Below are 13,000 nucleotides of genomic sequence, written 5' to 3' on the forward strand. Positions count from 1 at the left end.
GTGTGTGTTCACGTGTGTGCTTGCACGAGTGGGTATGTTTGTATGGGTTAGCATGTGTGTACACGCAAGTGTGTCTGCCCATGTGTGTCGGCTCACGTGGGCATCGGGACGTGTGTGCATGTGTGGTTGCGTGTGTGTGCGTGCACCTGTTTGGTTGCCTGTGTGAGTAGGAGCCTGTGTGTTTAGAGAAAGTTCCAGGAGGAAATAGACCAAAATGTCAGAAGAGGTTATCTCTGGACGGTGGGATCATGAATGTCTTATTTTCCTCTTTGTGCCTCTGTATGTCCAGGTTTCCTACACTAAAAATGCTGGCTTCTACAACTAGAACCAAGGGAAAAGTGGGCACACCGCTGAGGGCCCCGGCTCACCCCGCGCCCTCTGAGTGTGGCCTGTTGGCTCCGGGCACCGCCTCCCCGCCCCCGCCCGGGCGTCCAGCCCTCGCGGCCACAGGGTGACGGCTGGCGTACCAGGTTGGTCTTCTCCTTCCGGAGCTTCAGGATGAGCTGGCGGAAGTACTTGGTCATCTTGTTGGACGTCATGTGCTCCTGCAGCTTCTCCATGATGGAGGCGTCCATCCTTCTTCGCACCTCGAGCTCGTGCTGGATGGTCTGGTGGGTGGCCTGCAGGTCGCCCATGGTGGCCGCGTACTCCTGGAAAGGAAGGGGCAGGGACGGTGCTGTTGGGGGAGGGGAGGCCACGGGGACGCGCCCGCGGGCTGGGGGACGCGGCCATACCACTTGGGCCTTGCCCATTGCGGCCTCCGTGTCCTGTAGCGCCAGCCGGTAGGTGTTAAACTCGCTCTGCAGCGCCTCCTGCTTGCCCAGACACTGCGCCGTCAGTTTCTGCATCAGGCTGGCTTCCGTCTCCTCGCGGTTCAGGATGCCTGCCAGCTTCTCATTCTTCTCTTCCTCCTTCATGATGGATTTCTTGTAGGCCTCGATCTCCCCGTCGATGGACGTGATCTGGTGCTGGCACTCGCTGCCGGGATCGAGAGAGCCGAGCTGGGGCCTCAGAGCGCCCCCACATGTGGCTGTGCCCACTCACGGGGGGTTTACCCAGTGGAGAGGACGAATGGGAACCCAACTCTTAGCAGTAGCCAATCTCAAGGACTGCTTCCTGACAGAGCCACAGAACCACTGCCCACTCTGAGTCCAAGCCTAAGACTCTTCTAAGAGAGTAAGGGAGAAGGGCCAGAGGGGCCAGGCATTGTCCCGGGGTCCAGATCCGCCCACCCTCGCTGGTCAGGGGAGCAATCCTGGAAAGGGAGTGTGCTATTCTAGCTTCATACACGTGAGCACTGGAGCTCAGAGACCTTGAGCGGCATGCCCCGTGGCCACAGTGCATGGTGTGGCTGGGAGAAGCACCCGTGGGCGTCACTCCAAACTCTGTCGTTTCCTCTTTGCACACTGGCTGTGCAAATACGTGTAATTAATGTCAAGTCAAACACACAGGTGCTGGATAACGGAAGCAGAATTTTTGTTTGTGTGTGAGACATTGTTTCTCCCGCCCTCTGAGATGTCCTGGTGTGCTATAAAACACCTTTCTCCACCTGTAGGACCTTATCATTTGAATAAGTTCTTATTCAAAAAATCAGAAGCTACTTTCTCCTTGAACCGGAATAACTCCTTCCATATTTTTCTCATGTCTATCCCCAGGCCTTCAATTCTCTTCCCCAAGCAACCAGCTATTTCTTAAATGTCTTTCCGGATCATTTCATGCTTTTATAAGTATTATGTTTGTCTGTGTCTATGAAAGTTACAAATAGCCTTAGGATATCCCGTTCTGCACCTTCTTTTTCTCGTGCTATCTTAGAGATATTCGATAGCAGTGCGCATAGAAATCTCCTCGGTTCCTCTCAATGACCAGATGGTACTCCAAATGACAACCATGCCATAATTTAAGCATCCTCACTGATGATACACTGACACACAATTAGGCTCTTTCCAGTTTTCTGGCCTTTTTTCTAATTTCAACAGTGTAGCAATAAACATCTGTACACAGTTTTTAAAAGATACCAGGGAGATATTCCATGTTCGTTCAGCAGAAGACTCAATATTGTTAAGGGGTTAGTTCTCCCCAAAAAGATCTATAGACCCAATGCAATTCCAATTACAATCTCAGTAAGTACGCTTTTCCCCAGAAATTGACAAACTAATTCTAAAATTTATATGTGGAAATCTACAGGACCTCAAATAGCAAATAGCAAATCATTTTGCAAAAGAAGAAAAAGGACTCCCACTATCTGATTTTAAGACTTTCTACAAAGCTGTCGTTATCCGGACAATGTGGTATTAGTGAAAGAACAGCTGGATGGAGGGAACAGAATCAGGAGTCCACAAACAGACACGCCAAGACGCAGACACACGTGGCCAATGGATAGTTGGCAACGGTGACATGGTATTTCAATGGAGAGAGCACAGTCTTGTCAGCAGTGGTGCTGGGACTGTAGGAGACAGGTGTGCAAACAGACTGAATGTGGGTCTCACGCCTCGACAGACATCAGCTTGGAATGAGTCACATATCCACGTGGAAGAACATAGCAGAAGACAAAGCACGATCTTCATGACCCTGCATCAGGCAAAGATCTCTTCGAGAGGACATGAAAAGCATGAGCTATGAAAAAACATGAATTAATTGGGCTTCATCTGCATGTTGAGCCCCTGCTCCTCCAAAGCCACCGTTGTGAGAATGGGAAGACAAAGCCACAGACTGGGAGAATATGTTTTCAAAGCACACGTCTGAGAGAGGACTTGTATCTGGACTATATGAAGAATTCTTGTAACTCAATAACGAGATGAACCACTCAATTTTTAAAAAATGAGCAAAAGACACTTCACCAAAGAAGGTATATGGGTGACAAATAAGCACATGAGAAGACACCCAACTTCATCAGTCGTCAGGGAAATGCAAATTTATGCAAATTTAAACCTCCGCATGACACCACGACTCATCGACTAATGGCTGAACTGAATGGCTGAAGTTAAAATGATTGACAATACCAAGTGTTGGTGAGGACGGGGGCGTAACTGGGAATCTCGCCCACTGCTGGAGGGAATGCAAAATGGAACAAACCAAATTGGAAAACACATTGGCAGTTTGTTATAAAGAAAATACGCACTAACCAGCAATCCCATGCCTAGGCACTCGCCCAGGAGAAATGGAACCGCATGTCCACACCAAGACCTGTACAGACCGTCCTCTACCCCCCATGACACCCCCAAACTGGAAACAACTGGGAAGTCTGTCAACTGGTGACCCGACGAACACAGTGGAGCTCTCTGCGGCAATAACAAGAAACAAGCCGCTGATCTCGCACCACGTGGGGTGGAACTCGGAAGCAGCATGAGGAGTGCAAGAAGCCAGACGAGGAAAGCTGCACGTGGTGTGATTCCATTTATGGGACATCCTGGGAATGACAGGGCTGGAGGGACGGAATGCAGATCGGTATCTGCCGCGGGCTGGAGGTAGGGAGAGGATGCTGACTTGGGGATGAAGGAAACGCCCCGTTATCTTGAGGGCACAGGGGTACTTGCCTCTGTCCACCTGCCAGACTCACAGAGCCATGCACCAAAGAAGGAGAACTTTTGTACATAAGAAATCTGTACATAAATTAGCCTCAATAAACCCAACTTAAAATGAAAAAGCTACTCATTTTCTTTTTTAGGAAGTAGCAGCCTTAAAAATGTCTAAAATTTGACAATAAAAATAAGATGTCCAATTTAAAAAGACACAGTCACAAATTGCATGACAGAAGTCTGAACACGTGGCAAGACATACGCACGGGAGAGGAGATGCCTGTGAGTGCCCAAAATGCTAATAAATTGTCATTGTCAGCAAAGGAAAAAGACAGTGGTATCGTAAACCTTTTTCTCTGTTTTTTGAATTTCCTAGAACGTGATCACTTATCCTCAATAAAAATTATTTTTAAAAAACCCATGTTAGTGAGGCGCCTGGGCGGCTCAGTTGATTAAGCATCTGACTCTTGATCTCAGCTCAGGTCTTGATGTCAGGGTTGGGAGTTCAAGCCCCACATTGGGCTCCACCTTGGGCATGGAGCCTACTTAAAAAAGAAAAAAAGACTTTCATGGAAGGGAAAAGATCAAATGCTGATAGGTCAAGTAACATGAAGACTGAGAACTGATCACTCAGTTTAATCAGTGTATATGACAACGTGGTTCCTGTGGAGTGGTAGACATGAAACTTGATGGGATTAAGCTCAAGTGCGATTAGAAAGAGTTTCTGAAAACGGTCTTATTTCTCCCTAGACATGGAAGACAACCCATGGAGACCTTGGCTATTCTGGCTGCCATCTTGAAAAACAAGCCCTACTCTGGGCTCCATGCTGGGCACGGAGCCTACTGAAAAAATAATAATAATTTTAAAATAAATAAAATAAAAATAAAAAACACACTTTAAAAACTTCCTTGATTATGGGGCGCCTGGATGGCTCAGTCAGTGGAGCGTCTGCCTTCAGCTTGTGTCATGATCCCAGGGTCCTGGGATGGAGCCCCATGTCTGGCTCCCTGCTCAGCGGGGAGCCTGCTGCTCCCTCTCTCACTCCCCCTGCTCGTGCACTCTCTCACGGTCTCTCTCTCTCAAATAAATTCTTAAAAAGAAAAAAACTTCCTTGATCAACAGATGTCGACAGGCAATAAACAGAGCAAACTCCGGTGGAATCTAGGACACGGCCCACGCGCTGGGCCTGATCCATTCAAGGGCTGAGAGGGAATCCGCGTGGGGGTCTGGAGGCCCCTCCGCGACAGCTCAACAACCTGGGGCACAGGGGCTCTGGACCCGGGAACCGACGCTGAACCACCCATCCAATCTCCCCCCAATGGTTCACGACGGTGCGCCATGCCCCCGCAGCAAGGAAAACCAGCAAGAAAGCACGGACCAGAAACATCCGGGCTCTCGGTCGAACGTGCAGCTCACGGATGAGACCCGTGGGGTCAATATTACGGTGCCGCCAACCCCAAGCACTGGGAGATCAGATTGTCTCCTAAGCGTTAAATTGCGAAATCGGCATTGATGCAGAGATGCCAACATCCCGAAAAAGAGAAAGTTCAGAATTTGGCTGGAAGCTGATTGAGGGCGTGATGTTATTGGGAAAAATCACACGGGTGTCAGGAGGGAGGCAGGGTGAGCGGGTAAGGACAAAGGACCATCAAGGTGGGAGCGGCCAGAAGCAAGTGTGTGGGCGGACTGCCCAGTGGTCTGGGAAGAAGCAGGAGGCCAGCAGGGCCCGGGGCCCCAACACTCCCTGAGCAGCGACCCAGTTATTGCCGCCCCTGTGTTCTTTCCCCCAGGCGAGACTCTGCTGGCCCAAGGGTCAAGCACTAGCCTCTCCGGTGCTCACATTTTCTCGTGGACACACAAAACTTGGCATTCCCATTCCCAAGTCAGCCTCTGGTGAACCGATCCCTGTGAGCTAACCCGAGGACACGGACGCACTCGAGACCTGAGAGCAAAACCCAGCTTCTGGGCCAGGGCCTCCCCTGGGTAAAGGGTCCTGCCAAGCCCAGACCGTGACTGGGGTGCTGGCCACGCCCCATTGTCCGAACCATCAGCCAGGACGCCGCGAGCTTTCCGCATCTTCTAAACCAGGCCATGCGCTACCCGCTGGTGTTCGGTATTTAGTTCAGTCACAGGACTGGCCGGCAAGGCATACGTGACGCGTACTATTTTTGCGATGCCCTGACCTCCTGCTGAACTGCCTCAGATTTCCTTCTTCAAGCCAGTATGGATGCAGAGGGCGCGTCTCTGCCGTTACAATTTGCTGCTCTCACAGCATCCCACGTGGACACTGTGCCTTGAAGGTGGACCTCGCACGTCTGGGGCTGCAGGATAGTTTTAGGAGGGACGCTGAGCCAGACCTTCCGTTCCTTGCGGTCAGGGGCGTCGTGCATGTGTGCACGTGCCTATTCTGCTAGAATACCCACCCAACCTTCCGTGCGTGCACACTTAGAAACGTGATATATCTACAACTTCTCAGTCTGTAGAGCGTGTGACTCCGGATCTCGGGGTTGTGAGTTCGAGCCCCACATTGGGTGCCGAGATCACTCAAAAATAAAATCTTGAAAAAATTAAAATTAAAAAAAAAAGAGTTTAAAAAAAAAGCATTCAAAAACATCATTTTTTTCCCCATTAGTCAGATGGGTGCCATCCAAACGGCTGAGCTCTCGCCGAGCTCTGGAACACCGCTGTGGGGTGTGACTGTCACAGCCTTTCGGGGAAATACCTGCCAGATCTGGGCATGTACGTTCCACCCAGAACTCCCGGCCTGGCAGAGAACACAATGCTGTAGCACAATAGAAACTGTACGAATCCTGGACGCCCGTGCACGCTGCAGCCCTGCAGCAAAGACAGAGCGGGGGGAGCCTCCCCGCCCCGGTGGGAAGCCTCCCGCAGACGCGGCCCGGCGGCACGCTCTGCGGTGGGAAAGGAAGGAATGACCAGTCTTCAGGTCGGGATTTGGAAAGCTCTCCGGGGCATGCTGGTGCATGAGGAAAGCGAGGCACACGAGAGTGTGTATGCCGCGTGCTACCACGGAGCGTGTGTGCCTCGTTTTTCGGGGTTTTTGTTCTGTTTTGCTTTTTTCTTAATCACAGGACCAAAAAGGAGAAGAGTCTCCCAGCTGTCCGAGCACCGGAGACCATGCTGCAGGGCTGACAAGAGGGGTTCATTCACTCCTTCCTGCCCTCCATCAGGCTTGGTGCCCGGCGCCCCTTCCAAACCCAGCCACCGCATCTGGGTCCCCGTCACCCAGAGCGGTTTGGGGAGTTAAGGCAATGCTGGGCCCGGAAGCCCCTGCCCCTGACACCCTGCCCAAGCCACACAGAAGGGATGGAGGGGACTGGTGGAGGGCCCATCTTCCTTCCCCCTGGCGGGGAGATTAAGACAGGATTCCGGTTGGAACGGGGCCGTTGGCAGAACAATGGCCCCGGGATGGTTTTTGCACACAGGTGGTGAAAAGCAAAGCAGAGGGAGACCCTTCTCTCCCCGAGATAAATAACCCTTTCTTCTTCTCTCACTGTTTCTCCTAATCTTCCCAGGAAGCCTGAGCACGAAAGCTTTGCTGCTTTCGGTACACAGAAAGCTTGAAAAGACTTAAGAAACGCTGAATCTTGGCGAACAATAGGGAGCTTTCAGGGCAGAAGCCGGGGCTGCGGGGCTGCAGGTGCAGCCCTTTGTTCCAGCAGGAAGGGCGCTGTGGGCGCACCTGGGCAGGTGGGGGTGCAGCGGTCGGTGGGCCCGCCCGTCGCCCTGAGCCCCCGGCCCCCACCCCCGCGGTGCTCCTGAAGGGCAGCCAGACGCCCTCCGGGTGTGCCCATACCTGAGCGCCTCCTGGATGGCCCTGTGGGCCTCGTCGCGATGCTTCATGCCCACCAGGCAGGTGGCCCACTGCTGCAGGATGCGCCTTTTCTCCATGTTGATGGCGTCTATCTCCGTGCAGGCCTGCAGGGGGGAGTCAGGGGTATGTGGACGTTGGTCTAACCTCATTATGCTCAAGGCCCCGAGAGAATGTCCGAAAGCCCCAAACGTCCTGAATCATCTCCTTCCCTGTGTTACCCTTGCTTTTCTTACCACGCACCAGCACAAGGATAAATGTGAAAATAAAGACAGCTCTGAAGACACATCGGGACACCCACCTGAGCCCGGACTCCGGGCCCCGAGGCACTCAGTGCCAGGGGGTCGAGGAGGAGGAGGTGGGTGGCCTGCAGTGACGGACACCCATCGCACCCGGACCCAGACGCGGGGGGTGGGAGGGTGTCGCTGATTCTCACAATGGGCTCCATCCACAGACTGGAGTTAGTCACAAGAGATGGGGACAGCCGTGGTGCCCGACGCCCCTTCCCATAAGGGCCGCAGTGTGGAGAACGACCTGGCAGATCGGTGGGAGCGCCCCCCGGCCCCGGGGTGTGTGCATGCGTGTGTGCGTACGTGGGTGTGCGTGTGCGTGTGCATATGTGGGTGGGTGTGTGCGTGTGTGCGTGTATGGGTGTGCGTGCGCATATGTGGGTGGGTGTGTGCGTGTGTGCGTGCATGGGTGTGTGTGTGCGTACGTGGGTGTGCGTGCACGTGTGCATATGTGGGTGGGTGTGTGCGTGCATGCGTACGTGGGTGTGCATGCACGTGCACATATGTGGGTGGGTGTGTGCGTGCGTGGGTGTGTGTGTGCGTACGTGGGTGTGCGTGCACGTGTGCATATGTGGGTGGGTGTGTGCGTGCATGCGTACATGGGTGTGCATGCACGTGCGCATATGTGGGTGGGTGTGTGCGTGCGTGGGTGTGTGCGTGTGTGGGTGTGTGCGTGTGTGGGTGTGCGTGCACGTGCGCATATGTGGGTGGGTGTGTGCGTGCGTGGGTGTGTGCGTGTGTGGGTGTGTGCGTGTGTGGGTGTGCGTGCACGTGCGCATATGTGGGTGGGTGTGTACGTGTGTGCATGTATGGGTGTGCGCGTGTGTGCGTGCGTGGGTGTGAATGCATGTGTGCATATGTGGGTGTGTTTGTGTGCGTGTGTGCGTGCGTGGGTGTGTGCGTGTGTGCGTGCGTGGGTGTGTGTGCACGTGTGCATATGTGGGTGTGTGTGTGCGTGCGTGGGTGTGTGTGCACGTGTGCATATGTGGGTGTGTGTGTGCGTGCGTGGGTGTGTGTGCACGTGTGCATATGTGGGTGTGTGCGTACGTGGGTGTGTGCGTGTGTGCGTGCGTGGGTGTGTGTGCACGTGTGCATATGTGGGTGTGTGTGTGCGTACGTGGGTGTGCGTGCACGTGCACATATGTGGGTGGGTGTGTGCGTACATGGGTGTGTGCGTGTGTGCATGCGTGGGTGTGTGCGTGCGTGGGTGTGTGTGCATGTGTGCGTGTGTGTGTGCATGGGTGTGTGTGTGCGTGCGTGGGTGTGCGCGTGCGTGCGTAATCATATTCTCTATGTTGTTCTATAACCTAGAATTAAAACTTCGCGTGCTGCGCATGGGTTTCCATGTCAGCAGGTGTTTATTTGATTGTCAGGACAGTCTTCCACTGCACAGATACATCATGACTTTTGGGAACAACGCCCTCCCCTTGGGACTCTGCCATTGTACCCAACACAGTGTCCCCAACACAGTGTCCCCAGTGAATATTCATTTTGCTTGTGGAGTTTTTAATGTACAAAATTTTTACTTGCATGCCTCTTCAGTGTTTCCTTGGAACGAAGCCCAGGTGATATTTTGGGAGCGGGCAGGGGAGTTTTCGGGGGTGGGGTGGGTGGAGGGGAGCGCGTGTGTTTTTGCTACCAGCCTGGGAGGCCCGCTCCTCTCTGCGCTGGTTCCCTTCTATCCAGGGCTCCTCATCCATTCATTCACGGTGTCTCTGGTGCACCTGCTGTGGGCGACACGGGGCTCCAGGTGCAGGAAGGCAAGACGAGCAGGACGAGGGGCGGCCCTGCCTGGCGGGACGTACCCAGCAGGGAGGGCAGAAGGCACCAAGAGACAGACGCTCCCGTGTATGCCCACGCCCATCCCGTTGTAGAACCGGGCACGGGGTATTTCTTACTGATCTGCACAATCTCTTCCCAGCACCAAACTCACTCGCAGGTGAAAGCCTGTCGTCCCTGGTGGGTCTCCCGTCTTTCCCTTTGGTTGGTGGCGCCCTCAGGCGCTACGGTTGGCGTGCCTCACCCTCCCCGTCGGCTCCCTCAGAGCGTCTGCTCTCAGCGCTAGGCTTCGCAAGCCCTCGGCTACTCCGGATTTAAAAAGTATTTTTCTTATATTTTCTTCCAGTACATTGTCCCCATTTACATTCTTGATCCCATCTGGAATTCATTTTCATGTCTGGTGTGGGGAAAAGAGTCAGTTTTCCCCCAAATGATGAACCAAATGTCCCTACTCCATTGGGCGTGATTCGCGTGTTTTCCACTAACTTATAGTCCACTCAAGGTTTGTGTAAATGTCTGCTTCCTCCGGGAGTCTGCTCATGGGCTACCACGCCCACCTGTCTATCCCCGACTCCAGGACGCACCACTTCACCTTCCAGGCTTCACAGTGGGTCATATTTGTCAGGGCAGCGCCCGGATGACCCACCAGCCCGGTGTGTCCGGGACTCTCCCGGCTTCAGCACAGCAAGTCCCGCATCTCAGGAAACCCCTCCATTCCCGGCAAAACTCTCCTGAACTTCCCTTTCCCATACAATTCCTGGCCCGTCCTCCGAAGGCATGCTTCGGACAAACCTCAGAACCTCTTTGCTAACTAAAAACTGCCTGTTTCCCCTGAGATTCTGATCAGATCGCGTTCTAGACCCAGAGCTGGAGAGCCCGGGCCGCACATGGGCCCACGTGGGCCTGTCCGTTTGCGCAAGACTTTTCTTTTCCCCAATAAAAGTGGTTTGTTTCCTGCGTGTTGTTCCTGCACATGCGAGTGCAGACAGTGATTCACAGATTAAAAAAAAAAAAAAAAAAGACACGGCAGCTTTGGTTCCTGCTGTTGGCCTCGGACCGTGGTGCTGCCCTGAGTCCCTCCCTCCACGCGGCAGCGCCAGCGGCCCCGGGCCCGGCCTCGTTAGGGAGACAAGAGGCCACTCCCGCGAGGACTGGCGGACACGCAGACCCTGCTGTCCAGCTTCCCGGAGGCCTTTTGCGCTACCACCGGCTGCGGGCGGATAGACACGGCCGCGTCCCCGCCAGGCGTCCGCCAGAGGCTGAGCTGCTTCAGGAGATACACCTGGACGGCGGGAGCCGGCGGGCCGTGGGGGGCACGGGGCGGTCGGCGTTCACCTGGCGCTTGGCACCGAGGGGGCGCCGTGCGCGGGTGCTAAGCGGGTGTTGTGCGGCCAGTGCGGTGGGGACGCTCCTACCTCGCTCACGGCTTTCCTGAGAACCTGGGTGTCCTCGGCCTGGGCACTGCTCTGAGCCTCCAACAGCGCGATTTGCTCTTCCAGCTGGTGGGCTTTGGTGGTGAGCTGGTCCACGTGAAGGTCCTGGGAATCGAGACCACGGGCCCCTCCAGCACAATCCTCCACCAACCCCCGACCCAAGCCGGTGACCCCCAGGCTGGCCGCAGCCTCTCCCGCAAGAGGCCGAGCTCAGGGACTTTGGGAAATCGAGGGCCTGGGGGAGACGGCCAGTGCGCCCAAGTTGCGGGATACCTGCTTCTTCTTCTCCACCTCGGCCCGCATCCGCTCCGTCTCGGACTTCTTCACCACTTGCTTCATCACGCGGATGTCGTCGCGCACGTCCTGGTCGATGTTCTGCACGTAGAAGAGCTGCAGCGCCAGGCTCTCCACCTCAGCTTGCAGGCCGCTCAGCACCCCGCACTTGTCGTTGCGGGGCCGAAGCTCCGAAGGCCCCCCGCCTGCCCTCAGGGACCCAGCCTGGGGACCTGCTGCTTCTAAGCCACGAAGACCCAGGCTTTGCCATCAGAGCCTTACAGTCTGATTAGAGAGGCAAAACTCCGTGTCCGGTGATGGCCGCGAGCTGCTCCCTTGCCCACCGTGTCTGAGGTGCCCTCCCTGTGTCGAAAGATCTGCTGAAAGCGTGTCAGGCTATGAGGCCTCACATTAATTTTACAGATTCTTACCACTTAGACGTTGGCAATCTTAGGTAGAGTCCTACATCCTGGGAGGAAACCCACCCAAGGGGGTGCTGAGCTCTGCCAGAGCCCCCCCCATACAGAATGGCCATGTTGGGGCGCAGGCGGGAGCACCAGAGCTCTCCTCACGGGCCAGGCCTCACCAGCGCTGCACTTTCCACTCCGCTACCAGCCAGACGGCGGACTTCCGTCCCGCGCTTGCAGGAGACTGCACCCCGAGGAGCAGACTCCTTTTAACAAAGCTCACAGGAGACTGAGTGATAAAGCCAGGTTACAAATGCATTTAGGGAGCTAACCCTCCATCAGGAGTCATTTGCTCACTCGCATAGAGCCTTCCTTTATAAGCGGAGAGATCCACACAGAATATCGATTTATAGAACAGAAATATAAATTCGCCCTGCTGGGTGGCAGGTGTCCTTGAAGGGTGTAGCTTAAAACCCTGAAACACATTACTTTGCACCCAAGGTGACTGCAAAAATTCCAATGCTAGAGAATTCTTTGGCTCCCACATGGGTAGGAACTATGGGGGAGGGGAGGGGAGCGGAAGCAGAGACAGGGAGGTGTTGTGGTCAGAGCAGGCTGGGGTGGAGACGGCATTTGGAGAGAGGGTCTTTACAGAGATAATTAACATAAAATGAGGTCCTGTGAGTGGGCCTAACCCCCGCGTAGGAGAGGAGATCAGGACACGGACGTACAAGGGATGGCCAGGTGAGGCCACAGGGAGGAGGCCACGGGGAGAAGGCCATGGCTACAAGCCCAGGAGAGAGGCCTCGGGAGGAACCAGACCTGCCCATGCCTGGCTCTCGGACCTCCAGCCCCCAGGACTGTGAGAAAACCAGCCCCCACGGCCGCCGAGCTGACCGATTCACCCTCCCGCTTACACGTGCGAGACTCCCGTCAACCCTTCCTTAAGGGCACTGCGTTCAATCCTGCTTTGCTTCTTGGCTGGTTGAGTAGCGAAAAGTCAGTATTTCCAATGCTTGTTTAAATTTGCGTTAATATCGGTGGCATTGAACCTAGCTGGTTTCAGTGTTTTAGTGACCACGTTTGTCCCTTCTCCGAATCGCTTGCTCGTGTCCTTGGCCACACTGCTACTGGGACGTTTGTCTCTCATCAGGCGGCTTCTGGGAACTCTTGATGCAATAAAGGCAGGGTGGGCAGAACTTGAAAATGGCTCCCACGGCCTTTGCCCCCTGCTGCGACTCCTGCAATGATGCTGCGTTATCTGTCCCAAGGGAAATTACCGGGTGGGCCTGGCCTTAGCAGGCAGGCCCTTCGAAAGCACAGAGCGGTGTCCAGCTGGTGACAAAAGAGGAAGGCAAGGAGATTCACAGGGTGAACGGGATTCGATGAGAGGGGAATTCTCTCCAAAGCTGGCTTGAAGAGGGAAGGGGCCACACCGCAAAGGACATGGGCGGCCTCCAAGGAGCCGAG

At 54.7% G+C, this 13,000-nt stretch overlaps 1 protein-coding gene across 1 annotated transcript in view; it reads right to left on the bottom strand.

The window, feature by feature from the left end:
* The window catches only part of CCDC40 (coiled-coil domain containing 40), a 45,791-nt gene that overhangs the window by 18,697 nt on the left and 14,094 nt on the right, over positions 1 to 13,000 (bottom strand). The window contains exons 9-13 of the mRNA XM_040641195.1: positions 11,124 to 11,365; positions 10,833 to 10,955; positions 7,334 to 7,455; positions 735 to 978; positions 468 to 650 (exon numbers count right to left, since the gene is read on the bottom strand). Coding sequence (XP_040497129.1) covers positions 468 to 650; positions 735 to 978; positions 7,334 to 7,455; positions 10,833 to 10,955; positions 11,124 to 11,365 — 914 coding nt within the window. The remainder of the gene's footprint in view (positions 1 to 467; positions 651 to 734; positions 979 to 7,333; positions 7,456 to 10,832; positions 10,956 to 11,123; positions 11,366 to 13,000) is intronic.

The sequence above is a fragment of the Ursus maritimus genome, unplaced genomic scaffold (assembly GCF_017311325.1).
Source record: "Ursus maritimus isolate PB19 unplaced genomic scaffold, ASM1731132v1 scaffold_24, whole genome shotgun sequence".
Lineage (NCBI taxonomy): Eukaryota > Metazoa > Chordata > Mammalia > Carnivora > Ursidae > Ursus > Ursus maritimus.